The following is a 24,857-nucleotide window of genomic DNA, read 5'->3' as shown; positions in this document are numbered from 1 at the left end:
TCAAGGGGCCCTCCCCCTGCCAGGCTAGTTCCTGGCGACTGCTTTATAATCAGACCTGGAGAAAGGACGAGGCCCGCCCCCCACCCCAGACTCAGCCCCAAGGGGAGGGGAGGAGAGAGCAAAGAGAGGCGGGAGGAGGTGGGTGTGAGCGGTCTACTGGGTCTTCTTATCTTCTGGGGGGTAGTAAGGAGGCGGCGGAGGCTGGCTCTGAGGAAGAAAGGAAAGATCACGTTAGAAGGGTCGGAATAAGCCGAGGTCTCTCCTGCCCCTAAATCCCAGCAAACTGGGGCTGCGGGGGTCCCGCCAGTGCCACGCCCGCCCCCGCTCACCAGCCCGCTCACCGTGGGCATGTAGACATTGTGTGGGTTGCCTGGGTTGTAATAGGCGCTGGCGGCTGCTTCGGCGGCCTTGGCTTCAGCTGTGAGAACACACAAACTGGGGAAGAGCCCCGGGGACAAGCCCTCCCCACCTCCTCCGCTGCCCCCACGGCCCTGGCCCCCTGGTGCTCGGGGCGGCGGGTGCTGAGGACGCAGTTCCATCACTAAAGCAGTGGAGAACCCTTCCTGAGCACTTACCGCGTGCCACACCGTCCCATCTGGTCCCTCTACACCTCCTGCCCCCCACCCCCCATCTTCACCACAAGCCCCACAGGTGGGGCCGTTGGCACATTTTGTGGATGAGAAGACTCCGGTGCAGAGGGGGACCTTCCTGGGCCCAGGGCATGTGGCCAGCTAAAGGACAGAGTGGGGGCTGGAATCTACCCCTTCGCCACCAGGCCACCGCGCTGCCGGTCCCCTGGGATCGTCCCTAGGCCAGTGGTCATTCGTTATCTGGGGCTTCCGTGCAACCACGGGGAGCAGCCAGGGCCCTCACCTGCAGGAGTGGAGGGGACATCGGGGCCGCTGACTGGAGGCTCCATGGGCCCAGGGTAGGGCGGCGGCGGGGGCTGCATGTACCCCATGGCCCCGTCCATCATGGGAGGTCCCGGATAGAACTCTGCTCGGCAAGAGAGTGACGGTGACCCAGTGAGCAGCCCAGCCCCGGCTCCTGTAGCTGGTACCCTCCCAGGCCCCTCCAGCTGCTCTGTCAGTCCTGAAGCCAAAGAACAAGTCTCCCCTCTACAATCCCCTGGCCTGGGTGAGGGTGATCAGTGGGAGAGGGAGGCGTGGGTAGCAAAGGACACACTCACCAGCTGGGGGCAGTGGACAGGGGTAGCCAGGAGGGCAGGGGTACATTCCATTGGCGACTGGTGGGGGGAAGACATAGGCCCCGCTGGGCATGTAAGAGTAACCATAGGCTCCGTTGGGGGCTTCACCTCGGGAGGCTATAGCACAAGGGGAGAGAGAAATGAGTGTCGCGGGCCTTGGGTTCTGGGGAGAGGGCGCTCCCACCGCCTGCCGAGGGGAGCTGCAGGGTCCCAGGAATGCGCACAGCAGACACGCCTCACCCCTCCCCACTGGAGTCCGCCTCGGTCAGGAATGAGGCGAGGGGTCTGGATGGGGAGAGAGGTCAGAGCTGGGGTGGAGGAGGTCCAGGACAGGGGTGGAGGGATGGATGGAGGGAAGGAGGAGGCTAGAGGTGGGGTAGAGAATGGAGCTGGGTGAGGCTGGGGACGAGGTGAGGAGGTCTGCTGAACACAGCCCTTGGGAACTTAAAATGGTTGCCTGATGGTAGCTTAATGGTTGAGTTTCTGTTTGTTTCTATGAGGCCACAGTAAACTGTCCTTGAGTCCAAACAGCTTTGCTAAAATGTCCTATAGCTGCTCCAGGCAGGGGAAACCCAGCCTCTGAGGTACAGGAGGGTGATTTCATTACAGGCTTCCTTCCCAACTCCCAGCCCTGGGCAGCCTGGGGCCCAGAAGCTCATCTCCTGACTGCTTAAAAAACAAAACAAAAAGTAAACAAACCCAAATGAGCAAACAGCACACACATTCAATGCGGCCTTGGCCCCTGGTTTTTAGAGCCTTGATACCTTGAGATGCCACCTGTAGCATCCGCTGCCCAAATTCAATGGCGCCCCCTGCCACAAAGGTCAACTTGTACGATGCAGAGCCTTCCCAGCCACCTGAGAAGGGAACAGGGCATCAACAGCTCCGGAAAAGAACTTAGGTTACGTCTGAAGAGATGGCTCTTCGTCGTCTTCAGGCCCCATCCAATGGCCAGGAGGCTCACCACCCACGTCGCACGCCAGTGCTGCAGACCGGCCACCTCCTGCCCGCTTACTGCGCAGCCCTGTAAGCACGTCTGCACTCAGGCCTCCCACCCCCAGTAAGGCAGCTTCTCAGCAACAAGCACGCCCAGCAACAACTGACGTTCAAGTTCAGAACAGGTCTCTCATCCTGCGGGGGCCTGAGGACGAACCCCGGGCCCCTCCAGCCTGGCTTCTGTCCAAAGGGGAACTGTGAGCTCAACAGCAAGGCTCGGGCCAGGCTGAACGTGAGCGGGAAGGCGAGTTCGACGCAGGGGTCTCTGGGGTCTGCAAAGAGCCTGACACCAAGCAGGGCCTCTCCGGGCGTTACAGAGGGGCAGCGGGTTCTGCCTGGCTCTAGGGGAAAGACCCTTCCCAAGAACCTGATACAGCTCCCTCCCACACCTAACATCTGAACACACTCCCCAGCTCACAGTAAGCATTTTCACTTGGTTTACAGTCATCCTGCTGACTTCCCTCTCTGAAAAGGTGACCTGAGCCGTCATCTTTAACGTTAGCACTTTCCAGCTCTTGGCAACTTCCCCCTGCTGAACAGCTGGCAGCCCAAGTGCTGGTCTTGGAAGCTGATCCAGAGCCAGGAAGAAGACACGGCTAGAGTGATAGGGTCCAAAGAGGACACCTCCAGGGCAGCAGTCAGAGATGCCCCAGAGCACCTCTCTGGAAGCCCCGTCGGTGTCCCCAAGCTCCCTTGTCACCTACCTCCCGCTTCAGCCTTCACTGTTCCCTTGATGTAGTTTGCTCCAAACACAGGCTGCTTGATCTCACAGTCCTTCATCAGATAAAACGGCATCATGAAGGACTGCATGGCATCCTTCCCCTTGGACAGAAAGATGACCTGCAGGGAGAGAGAACAAGGGCCATCCCCACCCGAACCATGGCCTGCCCGGCCATCGCCTCCTATGTGCGGGAGGCCATCACCTCCCAGGGCCGGGGCGGGTGGCCCGAGCCAGCACCCGGCAGCCCCAGGGCGCTCTCTGCACCAGCCAGCCCCGGAGAGCGCTTTTTAGAGTAAAAGGCCTCAGATGCAGCCGGGCTGGAGAGGCCAGACATGTGACTTCACAAGAAAAATGTGTGGCTCAGACAGCACGTGGGAGCAGGACAGACTGCTCTGCCACTGAGACGTGGTGGTGAGGAGACGGCGGATGTGGAGCCTAAGTGGAGGGCCTGCGAGGCCAGGGCAGAGAGGCAGGGCCGAAGCAGGGAAGGGCTCCTGAAGGGAGAGCTCGGCCTGAGCTTCACAGAACTGAGAAGAGGGAATGGCAGCGGGTGGCAGATCCCAGGAGAAGGGATGATCCTAACCTTTCTGCAGACTCTGCCCAACAGCCAGCGTCTCCCACCCTGCACGTGGGGAACATTCTGCTTTACCCCCATGACTTCAATCTGTGACTGAAGATGCCAGCTTGAACCCCCAGAGATAGGGTTTTGAGACACCCCCCCACCCCGGTCTCCACTAAAGCCTGTGCTCCTCTTCCTCTAACGATCCTTAAGTCTAACTCTGGGATAGCTGCAGGCAGCGATCCTCTCCCAAGAATATCCATCTGTGTTTCTCTGGAAGTCTCTCAGAGTCTGCTTGGGGAACTCTCAGGCAAGGCCCACTCTGCAGTCTGGCACTTCTCGCTTTGCAGGGTTTGGCCGGTCTCTCTGCCCACCCCCGAGGCTGCAGCCAGGCTACTGTATCCCCTCCAGGCCCAGGTCATCCCAGCAGCTGCATCCAACTACAGAGAAATTTTGCAGCAGCAGCTCTGGAACTTACACGGATTCACTGCCATCAGTTCTGCGGTGCGAAGAGAGGCTGGTGGTTCTAGAACCAGGAGCATGTGACAGAAACACGCTAACATTCACCAGGGTTCAGCGGCCACTAGACTCACGAGGCTGAGGCTGACCGAAGACTCCATCAGCCTCCAGGAGCCATGAGTCTCCAAAACAACTGACTCGCCAAACCAACCGTCTCGCTGTACAACGTACCCGGTACGGGGTAAGGTAGACGGTGCCTTTCTTGGTCCCTTTGAAGGCCTCTGGCACATTCCTCATGTCACTGAACGTAAGTTCTACATGGTCATAGGACATCAGGATGCTGTGATGAGAAAAGAGGAAATGCCTTGATGAGACAGTTGGAGTCACAATCTGTCACCCTCAGGGACTGGACCCTCCTGGGTAGCAGTTGCTTATTAGTAGCTGCCAGCAAGTCATCTGCTTCAACACTGATGTGAGAAAACTACTAACACAGCCATGGAAGAGATAAGCAAGCTGGGGGTCCATAGAATTTCCCCCAAACCCCACACACACAGCCCCTAAGTGACCAGTGCAGGGACTTCCCTGGCAGTCCAGTGGTTAGGACTCCACGCTCTCACTGCTGAGGGCCAGAGTTCAATCCCTGGTCAGGGAACAAAAATCCCACAAGCCAAGAGGCACAACCAAAAAAAAAAAAAAAAGTGACCAGTGCCATGGAAGAGCCACAGGGCTCTGGAGACGCCATAATCCCTCAAATCAGGTTAGATTATCTGGGTTAGCTCTTCGATTCTCTTCTAGGTCCTTATGACAGGTGTTCTGTTTTTGTTGGCTTACTTTTTACAATCTGATATACAAACATTTTAATACATGACTCTACCCATTACCAAAGGGCTCACTTCAGGGTTCCTTTAAACCTGGGGTTCTGAAGCTGGGTCTGCAGGGGTATCAGTCCACTAGCCCTTGAGATGATCACGTACGTGCTTTTTCCTGGGAGAGACCACAGTTTTCATCACTCTCAAAGGGATTCATGATTTGAAGAGTAAGGTTCACTATTTTACATATCAAGTTTTAAATGCTGAATGTGGACTTCAATTACTGTTTACATAATTTTTTCAGAAATGAGGCTGAAGCAGTTTCTGAAACAAGGCACATCATTATTTAGCAGCAATGAGTCCTAAACCGGGTAGGAGGCCCAGCAGGATAGATACATTCTTGGCCCAGAAAAGTCTCACTGAGAGAGAAAGAAATAGTCCCAGGAGATGTTACCAAATGGCATCAAAAGGGTCTGTCCGGGTCCAGGACTGGCTTGCACACAGAGCAGCTACACACTAAGGGCAATGTGAAGTTTCTCTGATTACAAGACAACAAGGTCCAAGCTCACATGGTTCCATTTGTCTCCTTTCGCCTCCCAGATATCACAACTTCCTTCACTGGGGAGGGGTAAGTGGGAAAGAGAACCAGTACCAGAAAAGAAAAATACAGCTCAGAGAAAAGAAGTCATTACCAGGAACAGGCTGCGACGGCCAGTCGCTGAGCAGGTAAGATGGAGGAAGAGTCAATATTCTGAGGTCTGGGCTCCCTGGGTGCTCTCCTCTGACTCATCAAGCATTCCCGGATGACAGCCCTGGGCTGGGTGCTGGCCTTAATCAGCTACCAGACTTTGATCCCACCAAGTCTCCTGTGGGGACTCAGATTCCTCCTATGCTCCTTCAAAAAGTGCTTTCAGGTCAGCATAGCTCAACCAGGGCTGGCTGGTCTGATTCTCAGCGCCCAAGGAGCAAGAGAAGAGAAGTCATCCAAGGAGCCCAGAGGTGGAGGAGAGACAGAATTGTCGGGGGGTGGGTAGGAAGAACCTTGAAGCTGGGGGACCTCTGCTCTGGGAAGTGACCCAAGCCAACAGGAATTCAAGGGAAAGAGGCAAAGACAGACCTTTACAGAAAACGTGTCAAACATGTGACAAACGTTAGCTACGTAATTTCACCTCTGGGCCTCAGTTTTTCATCTGGAAACAGCAGTTCTGGAATATACTGGAAGGCTACATACTGGGAATTAACGCTACTGACTTTGGAATCCGGACTCCTTTCCTATTACAGCTCTGTGATCTCATGCAAGTTACTTAAGCTCTGTGCCTCAGTTTCCCTACGTGTAAAATGTGGATAGTAATAGTATCTGCCGCACAGGATTTACCTATTGAGAAAAGCAAAAGAGGTGTAGTCCCTGACACACAGTATACGCCCAATAAACGGCAATTATTTCTGTCTAAAGCGCTTCCCAATTCTTAAAGTCACCTACTCTGGGACAGGGGCTCAAGAACTACCCACAGGTTCCGCCTGTCTCTCCAAACCCCCACCCGTCTCTCCAAACCCCTACCCTAGCCAGCCGCCCCACCCCCATCCCACAGCTGCAACATCCCGGCCCTTCCCTCACGCCTCACCCACCTTCCTTCAGCCCCGCCCCCAGCCGTTACCCCACCCCCCACCCCCCGCATCAGTTTCCCCTCTTCACGGGTTTATTCTCCACCGCCCACTCACCCACCACCCACTACCCACACCCTCGACGCCCGCCCTTCAGTTCTCCAGGATCCTTCCGTAGTGTTTTCACCTCTCGGTATTGTTGACGATCACTCCGCCGCCCTCCGAGTGATTCTTGTTGAGCGCCATAGTCTCTCGGAAAAGGGTCCCGAGACTCGGAACGCAGTGCGCTTGCGCCCTTCCTCGGCCCACCCCCTAGTGGCGTCGTTCGTATTAGAGTCAGCCAATCAGCTCTTGCGCGGAGGCTGGCCCTACCACCTGATCCCTGGCGTCACGTGCTAATAGTTTACTCCCTCTCCCCCTCCCCCCTAGTTTCGCTCGCATCACAAACAAACTCAAGACTGTAGTTCCCAGAAGGCAATGCTCCCTCAACCTCGACCTCTCACTACGCTAACGGAAGGCTGCATTCTGGAACTTGTAGTCTCCAAGACCATAGGCCCGGATTGACTCCGCTTGTTGCATAACTAATCCTGACCCTCCTCCACCCGGTCCTCCGAGGGACCGGCGTAAATAGTTGGGCGCGTCACAGGGAAGTTCGTCGTAAAGGCCCTGGACGCAAAAGTTCATACGCACGGAATGGGGACTATAACCTACACCTGCTGTGGGAGCGTTGTACACTTATTGGGGCATCTTCATTCAGTCCGCAAACGTATGGGGAGCACTTCCTGTATGACTTTGCTCCCCCGCCACACACTTGGGTAGTCACTGAGCTAGAGAGATGAGTCCAAGAATCAGTCTCTGTTCTGGGAGAGAACAGGCAAGAAAAACTGCCATCCCTCCCTTGAAATCAAACCCACACCCTCCGAAGTGGGCGGTGAGAATCTCCGTGCGGGGAGGAGAACCTTTGCCCAGCGCCGGCACCTGACCGCCGCCTCCACCACAGCTGGCCTCGTGGTGGCGCTGCTCGCTCTAGAACGCTCTGGCTCTGCAGTCCCGCCCTCCCAGCGTTTAACGGGCTGGAAGATTTAAACCGGACGCGGAGGAGCTGAATGGAACTGGGCATAATTGTGACACCCGGAGCTTGCAGACTGGGGATGACTCATTGTGACCCAGCACTTGGGCGGCCTCCACTCGGCCGCGGTAGTTATGTAAACTCCCGCACCTCCGAGGTGGAGCTTTACCCGCAATTGTGGGGGTGAGGGGACGGGTCTTACTCCCCACGGGGCGGCGCAGGTGCAACATTAATCTTAAGGGATCGGAGTTTGATTTTTTAGCAAACAGCTGATTTCCTGACACGTGGTGGCCAACTTTGGGATCCACCTGCTTGACTTGACTTTTGAGTGAGATTTCCTAGGTGAAGGATCAAAAACTAGAAAATATTATGAAACAGGTAACAGCCTTCTGTGAGGTCTTGCGCAAAACCACCTGGAAGTTGCAGGACAAGTGCAGTGAAGTAGTGCGTCATGGACATGATGAAGTCGGCCCTAATGGGTTAGGGTAAATTCCACACATACAGTCTATGTAGAGGTTGAAAAGAATGAAGTCATATTCTACGTGCTGATGTGGAAAGATTGCTAAGGTTTGTCTGTACAACTGGTGTATAAATATACTTCTGTTTGTATAAAAAATAGGATAGGATCTAGATCTAGATATTTTCTTGAACGATCCACCAGACACTGTTTTGGGCATTGTCCCTTTGAAGCTCAGCTCTGGGAACTGGGGTTGGCAGGTGACTTACTGTGCATTGCATGCTCTTTTGTACTGTTTGTTTACTGTGTGCATTTTAAATATTAATAATACATTTCAAAAAGAAAAAGAAAACCCACCCAGTAATGGGTGTGCAAGAATGGCTGCTACAAGGACCCTAAGAGGGAAGGTGGGACAACAGCGCAGTCCTGCCCTGACCCCTTTGCGACCCCGGTTGGTGGCAGAGGCAGAGGCGGGTTTTGTGGGGCCTGAAGCCTCTCCAACGTTGGAGGCCCTGTTTTAGAACTAAGATACACGATTATGAACACACAGTGCTGTGGCCACACTGAGGCCTCCTAGCAGGAGGGGAAACATGATGAAGAGGAAGTCTGAGTGGAGCGAGATAGCAGGCTTAACCGATTCTGGCTTAAGTGTCCAAATTTTGCAAATTTTATAAAACCATGTGATCATGTGAATGCCTTGTGAGGACCGCTCCCAGGCGGTGGAGAGGTCAGGTGCTTTCCAGGACCCACACTGAGGGGCTCAAGGGCAGTTCGTTGCTGAACCAAGTCGGTGGCAAAAGGCCCTGTTTGGGCCCAGGTCTCAGAACTCAGATCACTCCTGCCTTCTAGTGCACACAGGCTCTGGCTGTTCCCAGAAATGATCGCTTTTTGCTGAGCTGTAATTGCTCCTGTTCTGCAGACTGGAGCTCCTTGAGTGCTTTGGGCTTGCCTGGGATATTGTGCCCATCACCACAGAACAGCCAGGCAGGGTCCAGGGTGACCCTGTTCCAGTCACCTCTTAAGCTCGAAGAAGCTTCATTTAGTTGCCCCAGTGAGTTGGACAAGTATCATTTGTGTTAAACAAATAATCATTTTCTATGTGTGTCCTGATGTTGAAAAGACTAGGGAGCAGTTTATCAGATGGTGACTTTCCTTTTTTTTTTTAATGTTGACCCACAGTAAGAAGTACATTTTATATCAAGACCCAATAAGGGAATTCCCTGGCGGTCCAGTGGTCAGGACCCTGCGCTCTCACTGCCGAGGGCACGGGTTCAATCCCTGGTTGGGGAACTAAGGTCCTGAAAGCCGCGCGGTGACTCAAAAAAAAAAAAAAAAGACCCAATAAGCCCAGAAATAAACCCACACACCTATAGTCACTTAATCTTTGACAAAGAAGGCAAGAATATACAATGGAAAAAAGACAGTCTCTTCAGCAAGTGGTGTTGGGAAAGCTGTACGGCCATATATGTAAATCAATGAAGTTAGAACACACCCTCACACCATATACAAAAATAACATGGCTTAAAGACTTAACTATAAGACATGACACCATAAAACTCCTAGTAGAGAACATATACAAAACATTCTCTGACATAAATCGTACCAATATTTTCTTGGGTCAGTCTCCCAAGGCAATAGAAATAAAAGCAAAAATAAACAAATGGTGGGACCTAGTCAACTTACAAGCTTCTGTACAGCAAAGGAAAGCATAAACAAAACGAAAAGACAACCTACAGACTCGGAGAAAATATTTGCAAATGATGTGGCTGACAAGGGCTTAATTTTGGAAATATACAAACAGCTCATACAACATCAAAAAATCAAACAACCCAATTGAAAAATGGGCAGAAGACCTAAATAGACATTTCTCCAAAGAAGACATACAGATGGCCAAGAAGCACATGAAAAGCTGCTCAACATCACTTATTATTAGAGAAACGCAAATCAAAACTACAATGAGGTACCACCTCACACCAGTCAGAATGGCCATGATTAAAAGGCTACAAATGACAAATGCTGGAGAGGGTGTGGAGAATAGGGAACCCTCCTACACTGTTGGTGGGAATGTAAGTTGGTGCACCCACTATTGAAATCAGTATGGAGGTTCCTCAAAAAAGTAAAAATAGAGCTACTGTCTGATCCAGCAATCCCACTCCTGGGCATATATCTGGAGAAAACTGTAATTCAAAAGGATACATGCACCTATATGTTTATAGCAGCACTATTCACAATAACCGAGACGTGGAAACAACCTAAATGTCCAACGACAGCTGAATGGATAAAGAAGATGTGGTATATATATACAATGGAGTACTACACAGCCATAAAAAAGAATGAAATAATGCCATTTGCAGCAACATGGATGGACCTAGAGATTGACATACCTAAGCGAAGTAAGTCAGAAAGACAAAGACAAATACTATATGATATCACTCATATGTGGAATCTAAAATACAACACAAATGAACTTACCTACAAAACAGAAACAGACTCACAGAGACACGGACAAAGCCTGCAGCAGAGCCAGCAGGAAACCTGGTTTCTCCCAGAGTCAGCAGCAGTCGTAAGAGGGAACGACACCCCTCTCTCTCAGCAACTGCTGCTTTCCTACCAGTGATACCCCTAGACAAGCTTTGCAATTCCCAACTATTGGCGGGGGTGCCTCAATACTAAACCATTCACCTCGTGATGGCCCCCAGTCCCTAGTTAATCCCCAGTGCTTCTAATCCCCACTCAGAAGCAGCACCCACTCCAGAACTGGTCCCTGCTTCCCATAGACTCTCCTCAGAATCCTTTAGAAGACAAACCTGAGTTTTGTCTTCTAAAGAGCTTCCCTCTTCCCGCTCATGGATGGCTGGGCATCTTGGGGCAACCCTGGAGGCTGTGCCCCCTGGTGGCTGGCTGCAGAGGCTTTACCGAAACAACTTTCCTGAAACGATATCTACCCTACTACATGTTGCTGAAGAACACTGTTAGTTATGAGTTAGTTATGAGTGCATAGAAAAAATCTTATTGCAACATTGCACGCAAAGGAAAAGCTCCCTTGAGGGTCAATTCAGAGGTTCCCTCTTAGAAGGGACAATTTATAGGAGTATGGTCAGAGAGCCACTGCTTGGCCAGAGGTCACTGGGTTTCTGATTGAAGACAACCAGGTAGGTGGGAGAGGTAACTAAGTTCCCAGATCAAATTCTTTTTTTTTTTTTTAAGATTTATTTATTATTTATTTATTTTACTTTTGGCTGCGTTGGGTCTTAGTTGTGGCATGTGGGATCTTCATTGTGGTGCACGGGCTGCTCTCTAGTTGTGGCGTGTGGGTTTTCTCTTCTCTAGTTGTGGCATGCAGGCTCCAGGGCGCGTGGACTCTGTAGTTGTGACGTGCGGGTTCCAGAGCACGTGGGCTCTGTAGTTTGCTGCACGTGGGCTCTAGTTGAGGCGCTCAAGCTCAGTAGTTGTGGCATGTGGGCTTAGTTGCCCCACGGCATGTGGGATCTTAGTTCCCTGACCAGGGATCGAGCCCGCGTCCCCTGCATTGCAAGGTGGATTCTTTACCACTGGACCACCAGGGAAGTCCCCCAGAATAAATCTTAATGCCATTAAAATTTATCTAAAAATTGCTTAATGGGAGGGAGGGAGATAAATTAGGAGTTTGGGATTAACATATACTATATATACTACTATATATAAAATAGGTAGACAACAAGGACCTACTGTATAGCACAGGGAACTATACTCAATATTTTGTAATAACCTATAATGGAAAAGAATCTGAAAAAGAAAAAAATATATATATGTAGGTGTAACTGAATCACTTTGCTGTACACTTGAAACTAACACAACATTATAAATTAACTAGGGACTTCCCTGGTGGCACAGTGGTTAAGAATCGCCTGCCGGGCTTCCCTGGTGGCGCAGTGGTTGAGAGTCCGCCTGCCGACGCAGGGAACACGGGTTCGTGCCCCGGTCTGGGAAGATCCCACATGCTGCGGAGCGGCTGGGCCCGTGAGCCATGGCCGCTGAGTCTGCGTGTCCGGAGCCTGTGCTCTGCAACGGGAGAGGCAAAAAAGAATTAACACAGGTATAAAGCTAGCCATGTCGCTTAGGTCGCTAGGTAACTGAAAAGGTGAAAAAAAATAATTCTAAGGTGCCGCAGAGGTGCCTGAACCTAGGACTGGGGGACCAAAAGGCAAAGTCGGAATAATTAAAACACAGACGCTTGAAGGGAAAGCCGCTGGGAACTAAAACCCAACTCTCCGAAGGGGGCACATTCTTGCTGGTGCTGGTGTCTCTGAAGGGGGCTCCAGGCAGTTGGTTCTGCAAGGGTCGGAAAAACTACAAAGTGCATTTAGTTGCCGCTAAGGAACTGCAGCTGCCCCAGTGAAGAAGCCTTCCAGTGATGATGGAACCGCCAGCAGCTGGGAAGCCGCCAGCCCCTTCTCCTTCAGCCCTGCAAGCCCTCTAGCGCCCCCTGATGGCAGAGCCCGGCAGGGAGAAGCAGGTAGTGGAGAAATGCAGGAGTCCCAGCCCCTGTATCACGGAGCCCAGCTTAGAGGGTGGATATTATGGGTTGAATTTTGTCCCCCGTTTAAATTCATGTGTCAAAATCCTAACCCCTAGTTCCTCAAATTGTGACCTTATTTGGAAGCAGGGCTGTGGCAGATATAATTAAAGATGAGGTCATTAGTGTGCGCCCTAATCCAATATGATTGGTGTCCTTTTAAAAAGGGGAAATTTGGATACAGATACACACACAGGGAGAACGCCACATGAAGACAACGGCAGAGTGCTAGAAGGATTTTGCCAGATATTGTCAGCAAATCACCAGAAGCTAGGGGAGGGGCCTGGAACAGATCCTGCCTCGAAGCCTCAGAGGGACCAACCCTGCCAACACCTTGATCTCTGACTCTGGCCTCCCTAGAGCTGGAAGACAATGCATTTTTGTTGTTTAGACCACCTAGTTTGTGATACTTTGTTACGAGAGCCCTAGCAGACTAACACAAAGGGGCTGGAGCAGAAAGACAACAGCTGGTCACAATCTCTAAACCTTGCTTGGCTCAAGGGAGAGGAAGCTCTCCATACAAGGACCACTTGGGCTCAGACACCAGGCAATCTCAGCAGCTGCCCCAGTGGACAGAAGACCCCAAGCCCAAAACATGCCTGAGGTTGAATTCCTTTCCCTCTTGGCAAAGGGCAGCTCATAATCAAATTTTATGATTTAGGAAAAATACCAAATTTGACATTTTTTGTACCTGAGTGTATGGACCCAGTTCATGCTTGATACACCGTATTTTTTTTTTTTATCACTCAGCCAGTCATCATCTTCCAATAAGCCAGCAAGAGAAAGAAAACTCTTGGTAACCCTCAACTTTGTGCCATTTGCTGTTGTTTGTTTGGGCTTCGAAGACAGAGTGGGAGATGCCACATGGGGCGCTGGTGATGGGAAAGTGAGCTATTTCAGGGCGTGTCGTTTTGGCCACGGGTATTTCAGTAACACGAGTTCCTTGCTCCTCCATCAGTAAGCCCAGCCAGGGCTTGTCTGGGGCTGTTTCTGGTTGCTACGGAGATGAGCCCCACCCAGTGGCTCCCAGTCCAGACCTCCCCGCTCTGTGGTGTTCAGTATCCCCTGGCACAGCTGCAAGGCCTGTTCTGAGTGATTCCTGCTGTAGGAGTGTTTACACAACGCCCCTGCTGTCCATTTCCCCTCCGTGATCCCAGAAAGCCAGAAAGACACAGGCATCACCTTCGAAGCAGGGAGGAGCCACGCCTGGAGGGACCCTTCTGCAGGAGGGATCTCAGGGAGGGGCCAGGAGGGGCTCTAGTGGGTCTGGGCCCTTCCCTGCTATTTCTGGGTCCTCCTTCCAACAGTCCGGGGTGGGTGGGATCATCTCCATCTCCCTGGAAACATGCATGGTCTCTCTCATTCTCTTTTATCCCTCCTTAAACCCATTTCTCACTTAAATTACAGATTTTTTTTTTTTTTTTGCCGCACTGTGTGTGGCATGCGGGATCTTAGTTCCCCAACCAAGGATCGAACCCACGCCCCCTGCAGTGGACGCGTGGAGCCCTAACCACTGGACCACCAGGGAAGTCCCTATAGAGTGATTTTAAACTTTCAAATCTGATTGTATTGTTTACCCATGCGAAACCCTGCCTTGGCTTCCCATTCCTCCTAAGTCCAGAAGCCTTACGAGGCTCTGCACTGCCACCTCATGTCACTTGCCTTCCTTAAAACACTTTGGTCCCCTGGAGTGCTTGGCCCCTTCCAGAGCGCACACCCATCCTCTTTGTCTTGCTAACTCCTTGTCCTCCAGGCCTCAGCTGTCCCTTCAGGGAGGTCCTCCCTGGAAATGAGCCTCCCCCACACCCAGTAGGGCCCCTTCTCGTGACCACTGTCTTTTTCCTTCTTTCTTTTTTTTTTTTTTAATTTCTGTCGCTGGGAAATTTGTGTTTTGTTTTGTTTTGTAATACAGCAGAGGCAAAACTTTTCTTCCCCTCAGTGGTAAAATACACTGGATACATCACATAAAATTTACCATTGTAAGTGTACAGTTCGGTGGCACTAAGTACAATCACATTGTTGTGAGACCATTACCACGATCCATCTCTAGAACTTTTTCATCATCTCAAACTGAAATTCTGACCCCATTAAACACGAGCTCCTCAATCCCCCCTCCCCCAGCCGCTGGGAACCCCCCTCCTACTTTCTGTCTCTATGAATTTGTCTATTCTAGGTGCCTCATAGAAGTGGAAACATACAAGATTTGTCCTTTTGCCTTTGGTTTATTTCACTTAGCATAATGTCTTCAAAGTTTATTCATGTGATAGCATGTGTCAGAATTCATTCCTTTTTAAGGCCATTGTATATTCAGAGCACATTGTGTTTATCCATTCGTCCACGGATGGACACTTGGGTTGCTTCCACCCTTTGGCTGTTGTGAATAGTGCTGCTGTGAACGTGGGTGTACCAGCATCTGTTTGAGTGCCTGCTTTCAGTTCTTTGGGGTGTATCCGCAGGGGTGGAGTTGCTGCCCTTTTCTTGTACAGTACTTACTACAGCTGCAATTATCACACAGCCGGTTGTGTGGCACAGGCATCTCTGTTTGGGTCACTCACCACTGTATCCGCAGCCCCGGAGAACAGTACACCACACTGAATAAACATTGTTGAATGAATGAGTGAAAGTGTCCAACCTTAGTGGGTGGGGCAAAATGTAAGTATCCTGACGAATTTAGGTCTGGGTTAATCTTAGCCCCCAAAGAACAAATCCATGGATTCCCCCAAGGATTGACGAAACTTCCAAGAATATCAATTTTACTCATCGTTCAAGAGAAGAAGAATACCAATAACACTTATTGAAAGCTCACTCTGTGCCAGACTTGTGACAAGCACTTTGCCTAAATTACCTCATTTAATCCTCAAAATAACACAGACTTCCCTGGTGGCGCAATGGTTAAGAATCCGCCTGCCAATGCAGGGGACACGGTTTCGAGCCCTGGTCCCACATGCCGCAGAGCAACTAAACCCGTGTGCCACAACTACTGAGCCCGCAGGCCTAGAGCCCGTGCTCCGCAACAAGAGAAGCCACCGCAATGAGAAGCCCACGCACTGCAACGAAGAGTAGGCCCCGCTCGCCACAATGAGAGAAAGCCTGCACCCAGCAACAAAGGCCCAACGCAGCCAAAAATAAATAAATAAAATTTAAAAAACTATATTCCATAATTTTATTTCATTAAAAAAAAATAACCCTAGGCAGTTTACTCTGTATCTCCCTCACGTGTTTCTTGCCTCCCCCAACCCACTCCCCTCTGGCAGCCACCTGTTTGTTCTCTGTCTCTGTATTTGCAGTTCTATTATTATCCCTGTTTTACAAGTGAGGGGACCGAGACATGGAGGGGACTAAGCACCCTGCCCAAAGCCATAGCTGCTGGGAAATGGCTAAAGTGGAATTTTTAGCCAAGACTTTCTGATTCCGGAACTCACACACAAAAACCATTCTCCACTGTTGGGCAGAGAAGTGTTGCCCTTTACATTAAAGCAAAATCAGAGATATTACCGAGTAAAATTCAAAAATTGAATGTCATTTAAAGACAAAGTACACAAGGCAGCAAAGAATGTGTCCTACCTGCCTCAGTGCTCGGGGTGTGAACTCCCTCCCTGGCCCCTTCTCTGAGGACGCTGGGAAGGAGGAGGTTGAGGCTTCTATCCAGGTGGAGACCATGAGGACCACCCACGGCCTCCTGCAGTTCTCAGGCATCTTCTGGAGGATGTGATGGTGCAGAAAGGGAGTGACCTCGTGTTCCACATTTTGAACGTTGGCATCAAATGGGATTGTGTGTGTTGGGTGTGGGGCTGACTGGGTCACAGACCCTGCAGCTAAATGCTATTTTCTTCCCAGGGGAGAAAACCCAGCACCAGTAGAGCCGTCTGCAAACCTCTGCCCCTCCCAGTTCAGCCCCATCTTCCTGGCCAGGCCCTCGTTTTTAGCCACAGTCTCAGTCCAGCCTCACCCTGTGCCTGGGAGGAGGGGAGGTGAAGAAAGGCACTTCTGTGAGTCCCCTGAGTGGGTCGGAGGAGGAGAGGGAGGGGAAAGGATGCGTCTGTCCCTTTCCTCCTGGAGTTGGGGGTTGGGGGGGGATAGTGGGAGGGGTGAGGGGTATGGGACCCAGCTGTCCTTAGTTGCCGAGAGGGGAGAGATGCTCAAGTCCGTTGGTCAGTCTGTCGTTTGGAATTCCGGAGCTCATTTTCCCACAGAAACAAAGCTCAAGTGGCGGCTGGCTCCCCGCCTGGCCCAAAGGAGCCAGACTCAGCTAATAGCAGCACAGCCTCAGAAGACCCTTCACCTTCTTCACACACTGCCATTGTCTGTGACTGGCGGGGCTCACAGATCCTCAGGCAGCTCTGGAGGAAGGGCTCTGGTGGCCGTGGAAACTGGGCCGAGGGCAGCTCTTACACAGGCTTAGCTTTGGGAAGCAGCGCGGGCGCGTGTGTGCATGTGTGTTTGGACATTTTTAAGCACACGCCTCAATTTCTTCATCTGGAAACGGTAGTGGTAAAAGAAGACTTGGACTAGATCGATGGTTTTCTAAACTTTCGTCTTTTTAACAGCTTCTCTTTTTGCAAGTCATCTTGGGTAAAATCTGCTCTGATTAAAATGTTGTTAGGGGCAGTGAGGGGCTCGACCCCCGGTTTCCCCTCCCACCCCTCCAGCCTGCCCTGCCTCATTATACCTCTTCAGAACTCCAGGTGTCCTCAGAGCATGTTTGAAAAGTCACTGGGCTGGATCCACACACACAAATACACAGACATACACCCAGGCAGGCATGAAGACCTATACACTAATGCACACACAACAGACAAGCACAGACACACACACAGAGGCAGAGACATAACATAGATACACACAAACACACACATAGGCAAAGAGATACACCCGAAAACACACAGACTCTCACATACACCCCATCTCTCCGGCTCTAGTATTTTCCTAGAGTCACAGAGGAAGTTCAGGGTTGCAGCTAACACTCCATTCTGGAGATAACACTGAAACCTAGGGGCGGGCTCAGCCAGCCCCTTGCAAGCTGTGCAGCCCTGGGTGAGCCAGTCCCCTGCTTTGAGCTGTAAATCTGTTAACACTGGGAAGTAGGATTAGGATGCATAAGGTTCGGGACTTCCCTGGTGGCGCAGTGGTTAAGGATCTGCCTGCCAATGCAGAGGACACAGGTTCGAGCCCTGGTCTGGGAAGATCCCACATGCCTCGGAGCAACTAAGCCCGTGTACCACAATTACTGATCCTGAGTTCTAGAGCCTGTGAGCCACAACTACTGAGCCCACATGCCACAACTACTGCAGCCCACGTGCCTAGAGCCCGTGCTCCGCAACAAGAGAAGCCACTGCAATGAGAAGCCCGCACACTGCAAGGAAGAGTAGCCCCCGCTCGCCGCAACTAGAAAAAGCCCGCGTGAAGCAACGAAGACCCAACGCAGCCAAAAAAAAAAAAAAAAAAGATGCACAAGGTTCCATGAGTCTTTGGAAGCTAGCAGTCAGTCTGCAAGTGGCAGGGCCTTTGTGGCTGCAGACTTGACTAGTCAGGCCCGAATTCCAACCAGGCAGCGCCAGTCCTGTGCAGGGGCCATGTCCATCTAACTCATGTTCCGTGACATGCCAGACCCTGCAGGATCAGGGACCCGAGGGTTCTCTGTAAGGGGAGTGTGTGGGGTGGGGCGTGCCAGGGTGGGGGGGTGGGAGGGGCTCTGGGAAAGGTGGGAGGCTCCCATTGGTCCACGTTGTGACAGCAACAGGAGCAGCCTCCCCCATCCGCCCCAGGCCCGGGGAGCTGGGGCCCTTGGCTGTCAAGGAAACCGTGTTGAGAACACAGAGCCCCAGAAGCCAGCAGGCCCCGCCCGGAAAAACAACATCCTGGCTTCTGGGGCACCAGCAGGCTCTGTGGGAGGGGTTATTTTTAGCTGGTGAGGCAGCCAGGGCAGGACTTGTATGGCCTTGCCGGCTGGCTGCATAACTCACCCATTGTCCCACCCGACCTTGGGCTCTCTGCCTGCCTCTGCTCTCCAGGCATGGCCCTCCCTGGGGTGCACCTGAGTCACAGACAACCCCAGGAGGAGGGGGCTGGCCTGGGAACACACTCACCTCGTAGCCTCAGGGAGCAAGCCTTCGCCTTGAAAGCAGAACTCGGGCATCCCAAGCTAGGATGGGGGTTCTGGAGCAGCAGGGGCACTGGGCCTTCTTGGGAGAGAGATGGAGGTTCTGCTGGGGCCCAGGGCCCAGGGTCTCCCCCCGCATGGAGGCGAAGCACCGTTCCAGCCGTACAGCTGGTGCGGAGATGGGAGGCAGCTTCCAAAGGAGGACACAGGTCATTTTAGCGTAGACGTTCTCCGCTCCAGCCGCACCGGGAGGTCAGTTCAACCACATCTCTCAGGGGCTGAGAAGGTATGTGTATGAAAGAAGCTCTAGGTCTCAAACGTTCTTGCCCATGCCCAGGAGTTACGCCCTGCTCTTGGGGGATGTGACGTCTGTATTTACTCCTGGGCACAAACACCATTAGGCAGGTCCAGAACGAGGCTGTGGTATCAAGGATGAAAACAGTGGGTGGGAACCAGGCTGTCCGGAGCAAACACTCGGGCAGCCAGAATGACTGTGGGGCTGGACCCCTCCGGGAGAAGCCACCTCTACCTCTCCCTGTCCAGAACCAGGAAGCAGGTGTGCCCCGAAGGGTAGGCACCCCATTTCAGCCTCCTCTTCCTGGGCCAGGGTTCTCCCTCCCAATAGGAATCTGGGACTAGGGGCTTGTTCCCTTGTCCTGCCTTTCAAGACCTGCTCTTGAAAGATGAGAAGTATTGGGAATCCTTGGTGGGTGGAGAGAAGGGTAGAAAAGGGAGTCATTCATTCGACAATTGTTTATTGAGCACCTACTATGTGCCAGGCACTGTCCCAAGAACCTGGGAGAGGAGGGGTCGGGGTAACCCTTCTCCCAGAAACAAGGCCTGCAGGGGGACAGGGTCTGGGGAGCCTCCTCCCTGAGAGGTGGAAGGCCTTGTATATGGAAGGTGGAGGCCTCTAGGAATGAGAAGCCTGGGGAATGTGTGGGACTCCAAGGCCGGTGTCTTCCCTGGGGCAAAGCAGGGGTGCAGAGAAGCAAGCTTCCCAGGAGCTGCGACCGCAGCGGGAGGAGGCCCCATGCCCCCTGCATCACCTCCTCTTCAGCACGGATATGCAGGACTTCTTGAGGGGCCCGATCTGCAGATGGGCATCCACGCTCTCCAGGAAGAAGGCGGGCTTGAGCCTGTGTGTGAAGAGCCCCGCAAAGTGGCTGTCCAGGCGGCTCTGGAAGGGGTCAACCGGGGAGGCTGGGGTGCCGCTCCGGCGGGCCCGGGAGGTCTTCAGCCTCCGCAGAAGGCTCATCTTGCCATCCCGCACGGCATAGAAGGCCAGGGTTCGGTCAGCATATTCCAGGCAGATCCCAACGGTGGGCGAGAAGGGGTGGGGCAGGAGCAACTCCAGCCCGTGGAACCAGACGGAGAAGCTGCGTCCGTTCCACTGCAGGCAGCAGGAGTGAGCATTGCGTCCAAGCCGGCCCCGGTCGTAGGGTTCTTGCGGGGAGAAGTCTTCAGCCATGACTCCCACGCTGACCCAGCCCTCAATGATCTCCACCTCCCAGTAGTAGGTGCCCCGGTCCAGGGCGCCCTCGCCCAGCACCTGCTCGCAGTGGGTGAAGCGGGTGGGCGACTCGGGGTAGTTGATGGGACACAGCACCCTCTTCACACCCTTGGTTCCAAACAGCTGCAGGAACTTGTCTGCCGTGTCGCTGTCCAGGTCCACGATGTACGCAACTGCTCCCACGGAACAGAGAGAGATGCAGGGCTCAGGTCCAAGGTCAGGTGGGACAGTCCCTCCCCTAGGGGCCCACCTCCGCAAACACATCCTCTCCCCTCCTCTGCAACTGGCCCTCTGCAAGCAGGCCACCCTGGGGAGCACCCCATGAGCTAACCTAGTTCACTGCATGAATGAGGAACAGGAATCGAAGACCTCATGCGCCAGGGCCCAGCCCAGAAGCCTTGGGAGGGCCCCTTATGAGCAGTGGGGCGAGCCCAGGTGTCGACTTACACTTGAGGAAGTAATCCCTGGGAGCCTCACTCTCCAGGCTGTTGGCGCTTTCGGGGTCCTGGGACTCAGCATCTGCTGCAGAAGAAGAGACAGTGCAGAGGGGGTCTCCCCAGCTGCCCATGGCTGGGCCGCTGTGCAAGGTGACCGCCCCCCACCGAACCTATGACTGAACTTCCCCTCCTCCCCCTTCCTCCCAGCACCCCAGGCCACCTGGGGACAGGTACACCCCCAAATATGGTACACTGTGTTCACACACATGCCTGGTCCTCGGGCTCTGCCCCCGCTCCACTTCCTCCCTGGGCCTCAGCCCTTCTGAAGCTAGAGGGTGGTCTAGGAGAGGCCTGCTCTGCCCCCTGGGCTGTGGCCAAAGGGGCTGACTTGTGCTCCAGCCATTGGCAGGATTTTGGGTCCCACCCTGAGCCTGGCAGTTTCCATCCTCCACTCCTGAACGGGCACCAGGCCTGGGGGCCCGTGCGGGGAGTCTGGGGAAGGATGAGTCACTTGCGGGGGGCACCCACCTTCCGTGCCTGGCTTCTGCAGCCCATCCTCGTCTCTGCCCAGCCCCTGCAGCTGCTCCCACTGGCTGGTGCAGGCTGAAGCCAGGCCATCTCGTACCACCTGCACGGCCTGGGATGACTTGGTGAAGCTGAGCTCCCTTGGGGGCCCGGGCCCGGGACCGCACCCCTCCTCCAGGGCCAGCCTGAGCTCCAGGAGCTCCTGTGCCAGACAAAGCCCATTAAGGCCCTGCTGGCCACAGCTCCTCCTGGCTGGGGCGACACGGCGCCGCCAGGGGGCTGGCACAGCCCTGAAGCCCAGGCACCCGCTGCCTTCTCCCTCCGCTTCCCGCCTACCCCCTTCCACGTCCTCTCTGGCCTGCAGAGCTGCCCTCACCTGCAGGAAGCTGACCGAGTCGGCTTCAGGGACCTGACCGAGGTTGCGGCGGGCCCGGCTGAGCCGGCTGCGCTGTCCCTCCTGCCGCCGCAGGTCGCCCTGGGAGCGGCCCAGCATGGTCGCCTCCCCCTCGTCGATGAAGGACAGCACCTCTGCCTGAAACCCCTGCAGGACGGCTGCAGCCTCGGCAAACAGCCGGCTCACCCTTTCCCGCTCTGCCACGGCTGCACTCTGCACAGGAGGACAGAGGTGGCGGTGATGAAGGCAAAGAACATCACTTCCCATACCCCACTTTCCCCCCCTGTCCTCTCGGGGGGACAGAAGCACCAGCCCCAGCTGCCCTGGATCTATGTCAGGTCAGGGGAGACACTCGTGCTCACTGGAACCGGGCAATGCCTTGAGCGTGGGCTTCTTTAGAGTGGACGGTACCATGCTGAAAGCTCACACTGCCAGGAGGATACTGCAGGAGTGAACGGGGGCGGGGGTTAGGATGGGATCGGACCTTGATGAGGGCCACCGTGCGCCGCGACTGTGCGATGCCCGCGCCCAGCTCGTCCATGCGGTCCTCCACAGCGCTCAGGACTTTGGGCTGCTCGGCCTGTGAATGACACCCTTGAGTATGGGGTCTGGCAGAGGTCACAACCCTGCACTGGGGTCCCAGGTCTCACCAAGGGGGGAGGAGAGGGGTGACCTGGGAGGGAGTGGTATCTGGGTGTAGGTGGGACTGGGAGTGCCCATGATATGCCAGAGGTGCCTCAAGCCCAGGCTGGTGCCATTCCCGAATGCCCAGGGAGAGGGCAGGCTGGCCAGCTGTGGGTTGCCTGCCTCCCCCCTTTGACTGGTGTGCAAGTAGAGGGCCATCTACGGTCCTCAGTGTTGCTCACATGCATTTGAGAACTTCCTTCAGTGGGGAAGAGGCAGAGAAAGAGAGTGAGGAGGGGGCCCTGCACAAGATGGCATTCAGCTGTCCCGGACATCATTGTCCCCAAAGAGTCTGTGCCCCCAGCCCAGGCCTGAAAAATAGGGATTCCGGGCAAATCCCCTGGGCCTTATGAGTCACCACTCCAGGCAGGAGAGACGGAAAATCCCAAGGCAGAGGCGCCAAGACCGGGCTGGGGGCCAAAGGAAACTGGGGGTGGAGGTAACCGGCCAGGCAGCGTGTACATGCTCCCGCCACGGCCCCCGGAACAGCTGGACAGAGCGGTCTGTGTGCTCGGACCACCCTCTGCAGCACTCCTTTCGCCTGCCACACCCATCCAAACCCTCAGCCCAGGCAAACGGGGATCTGCAGGAGCTCGGCCGGCGCAGCAGCTGCGCGGCGGAAATCAGCCGCCTGGGACCACGTGGGCCTAACCCGGTTCCCGGCTGTTTAAACCCCCAAGGGCCCCGCTCCAGCCTCAGGCCCCCAGCCCGCCCATCTTTTTCGAGTTCTCACTGGGTCGCTCCAACCCCCATTCTTGTCCCGAGCGCAATGTCCCACAGCGAGAGGAGGCCGTCAGGGCTGGAAGGGACCGCAAAAATCCTCAGATTAGAGGAGGGAATTAAGGATGGGGTGAGGGGTCCCCGGCCCTCGGCCGCCACGCGAGGCCCGTCGCCCGCCCGCCCTCCGCGCCCGCGCCCCACCTCCTGGAGCGCGCGCTCCTGCTCCAGCGACACGAGTTCGTGGCCCCGGTGCTCCTGGGCGGCACAGGTCTCACACAGGCACACTCGCTCCGCGCGGCAGTAGCGCTCGAGCGGCCGCAGGTGGCGCGGGCACAGGCTCTCCTCCAGCCGGCGCAGCGGCGGCACCAGGCGGTGTCCGCGCAGCGCGGGGCTGCGCTCGTGCGGGCCTAGGTGCGCGGGGCAGAAGGAGGCGAAGCAGGAGAGGCAGGAGAGCGCGGCGGGTAGGGCGGCGCCCTCGGGGCACGCGTCGCAGCGCACCGGCTCTTCGCCCGCCGGCCACGGCTCCGGCGCACAGGGAGCCGACGGCTCCGGGGCGCTGGGCGGCGCACTGGGCGCCACACTGGGCGGCGCACTGGGCGCCACCGGCTCGGGGGCCCGGGCCGGGCCGGGGCCGGGCCCCGGGCCGGAGCCCTGGCGGAGCTGCAGCAGCTCAGACAGCGTGTGGTTCTTGCGGAGCTGCAGGCCGTCGGGGAAGGGCTCCTGGCACAGCGGGCAGCGGGCCGTGCCTCCCGGCCCGCCGGCGCCACCCGCGCCGCGGTGCGGCCAAAGCGCGCCCAGGCAGGCGAGGCAGAAGTTGTGGCCGCAGGGCAGCGTCACTGGCTCCCGGAGCGACTCCAGGCAGATGGGGCAGCTGAAGGGGCCACTGCCGTCCATGGCTCCTCGGTCGCGAGGCACCGCCTGTGCTGCTCCCGTCTGGGAGGGACCCGGACTGTTCGCGATGCGGCGCCGCCCCTGGGACCGAGGCCAAGGATCCGGCCCCCGCCCGCCGCCCGGCTCGGACCGCCCCCCAGCGCCACAGGCCCGCCCGCCGGCCCTGACACCCAGCCCCAGCCCGGACAGCGCGGAGTGGCCTCTGGGCCCCGTCTGACCCCTAAGGGTTCCTGGACGAAAGGGCTGTGAGAGAGAGAGGGCAGAGAGCTGAGAAGGCAATGCGGGGGACACGCTGAAAGCAGGGAAGGAGTTCACTCCTCCATGACCCCCCATAAACTCCCCCACCCCGTGGCCAGCCAGGAGGGGCTGGGTGACCCCACTGTGTTCCGCAGGCACCTTTGCACTCCAGACCCCTCCGCAGCACCTTTAAGCAAAGCTGCTGAGCTGCTGAAGGCGGGGGTGGGGGGAAACTGCTGATATGCGCATGTTTTTGCCCCTGTTTAACCCGGGTGGGAAACTTGGGCTTCTCTGAACTTGAAATGGGAAGTTGATATCCTCCAGGTCCAACGTCCTGGGAATTCAGTTACGGTCCACCGACACTCATGTGGTGTGCCTGGGGCTAGGGATGTGGGTTCCCCAAGCGGAGGCGTTTGCTGAGACTCCTTCAACTATGCACTCAAAATGGTGCATTTTATTATACGTAAACTATACCTCGATAATGTTAAATTTTAAAAAATAGAATGGCAACAAAATAACAAAAGTAGCATTGGGTTGTAAGCCAAAGTATAAAATAAACATCCATGAGTTCATGCTGGTGTAAATAAATGACTGGATGAATAACTAAATGAGGGAGAACAAACTTCCCATTCAGAGGAATTCCAAAAAGTTTTGGTAAATACTCCAAGGTGGAGAATGGCTTCCCACTCCTTAAGTATAGACGGTGCATAGTGACTTTCTTCCAAAGGGAGCAGAAGAGTAACTTTACAATGGAGAAACCTGATGAAAACCACATCAAGGTCAACGTCAACAGTGATAAGTCATGTCGGCAGTAAGTACCCTTGATATGATGTGGTCTTCCTACCCAGAAGTCCATAATCCCACTCTAATTATGACTAAAACTTTAGACAAATCCCAATAAGACACAGACTACACAGCACCT

The 24,857-nt window shown here is 54.6% G+C and overlaps 2 protein-coding genes across 7 annotated transcripts; both read right to left on the bottom strand.

The window, feature by feature from the left end:
- WBP2 (WW domain binding protein 2) lies at nucleotides 1–6,699 on the bottom strand. 4 transcript variants are annotated; one of them, XM_067714558.1, is made up of 9 exons: nucleotides 6,541–6,672; nucleotides 4,824–4,926; nucleotides 4,174–4,282; nucleotides 2,908–3,043; nucleotides 1,972–2,064; nucleotides 1,190–1,324; nucleotides 874–996; nucleotides 342–418; nucleotides 1–207 (listed from the first exon to the last, which is right to left on the bottom strand). In XM_067714558.1, the coding sequence occupies exons 3-9, from the start codon at nucleotides 4,273–4,275 to the stop codon at nucleotides 154–156; spliced, it is 720 nt and encodes a 239-aa protein (XP_067570659.1). In that variant the 5' UTR covers nucleotides 4,276–4,282; nucleotides 4,824–4,926; nucleotides 6,541–6,672; the 3' UTR covers nucleotides 1–153. The 4 variants fall into 4 exon arrangements, with proteins under 4 accessions (XP_067570659.1, XP_067570660.1, XP_067570658.1 ...); XM_067714559.1 differs by having other exon boundaries at nucleotides 4,836–4,926; XM_067714557.1 differs by lacking the exon at nucleotides 4,824–4,926 and having other exon boundaries at nucleotides 6,541–6,699.
- A 12,573-nt stretch (nucleotides 6,700–19,272) lies between these two features.
- TRIM47 (tripartite motif containing 47) lies at nucleotides 19,273–23,766 on the bottom strand. Of its 3 annotated transcripts, none has more exons than XM_067714282.1 (6): nucleotides 23,009–23,766; nucleotides 21,888–21,983; nucleotides 21,386–21,616; nucleotides 21,013–21,211; nucleotides 20,495–20,566; nucleotides 19,273–20,220 (listed from the first exon to the last, which is right to left on the bottom strand). In XM_067714282.1, exons 1-6 carry the CDS (start codon nucleotides 23,699–23,701, stop codon nucleotides 19,580–19,582), a joined length of 1,932 nt encoding a protein of 643 aa, XP_067570383.1. In that variant the 5' UTR covers nucleotides 23,702–23,766; the 3' UTR covers nucleotides 19,273–19,579. The 3 variants fall into 3 exon arrangements, with proteins under 3 accessions (XP_067570383.1, XP_067570382.1, XP_067570384.1); XM_067714281.1 differs by having other exon boundaries at nucleotides 20,495–20,569; nucleotides 23,009–23,765; XM_067714283.1 differs by lacking the exon at nucleotides 21,888–21,983 and having other exon boundaries at nucleotides 20,495–20,569; nucleotides 23,009–23,765.
- Between the last annotated feature and the right edge of the window lie 1,091 nt (nucleotides 23,767–24,857).

This window comes from Pseudorca crassidens, chromosome 19 (assembly GCF_039906515.1).
Source record: "Pseudorca crassidens isolate mPseCra1 chromosome 19, mPseCra1.hap1, whole genome shotgun sequence".
Classification (NCBI taxonomy): Eukaryota; Metazoa; Chordata; class Mammalia; order Artiodactyla; family Delphinidae; genus Pseudorca; species Pseudorca crassidens.
The sequence above is the reverse complement of the archived record's forward strand: the minus strand, read 5'-3'. Positions and strand labels throughout refer to the sequence as shown.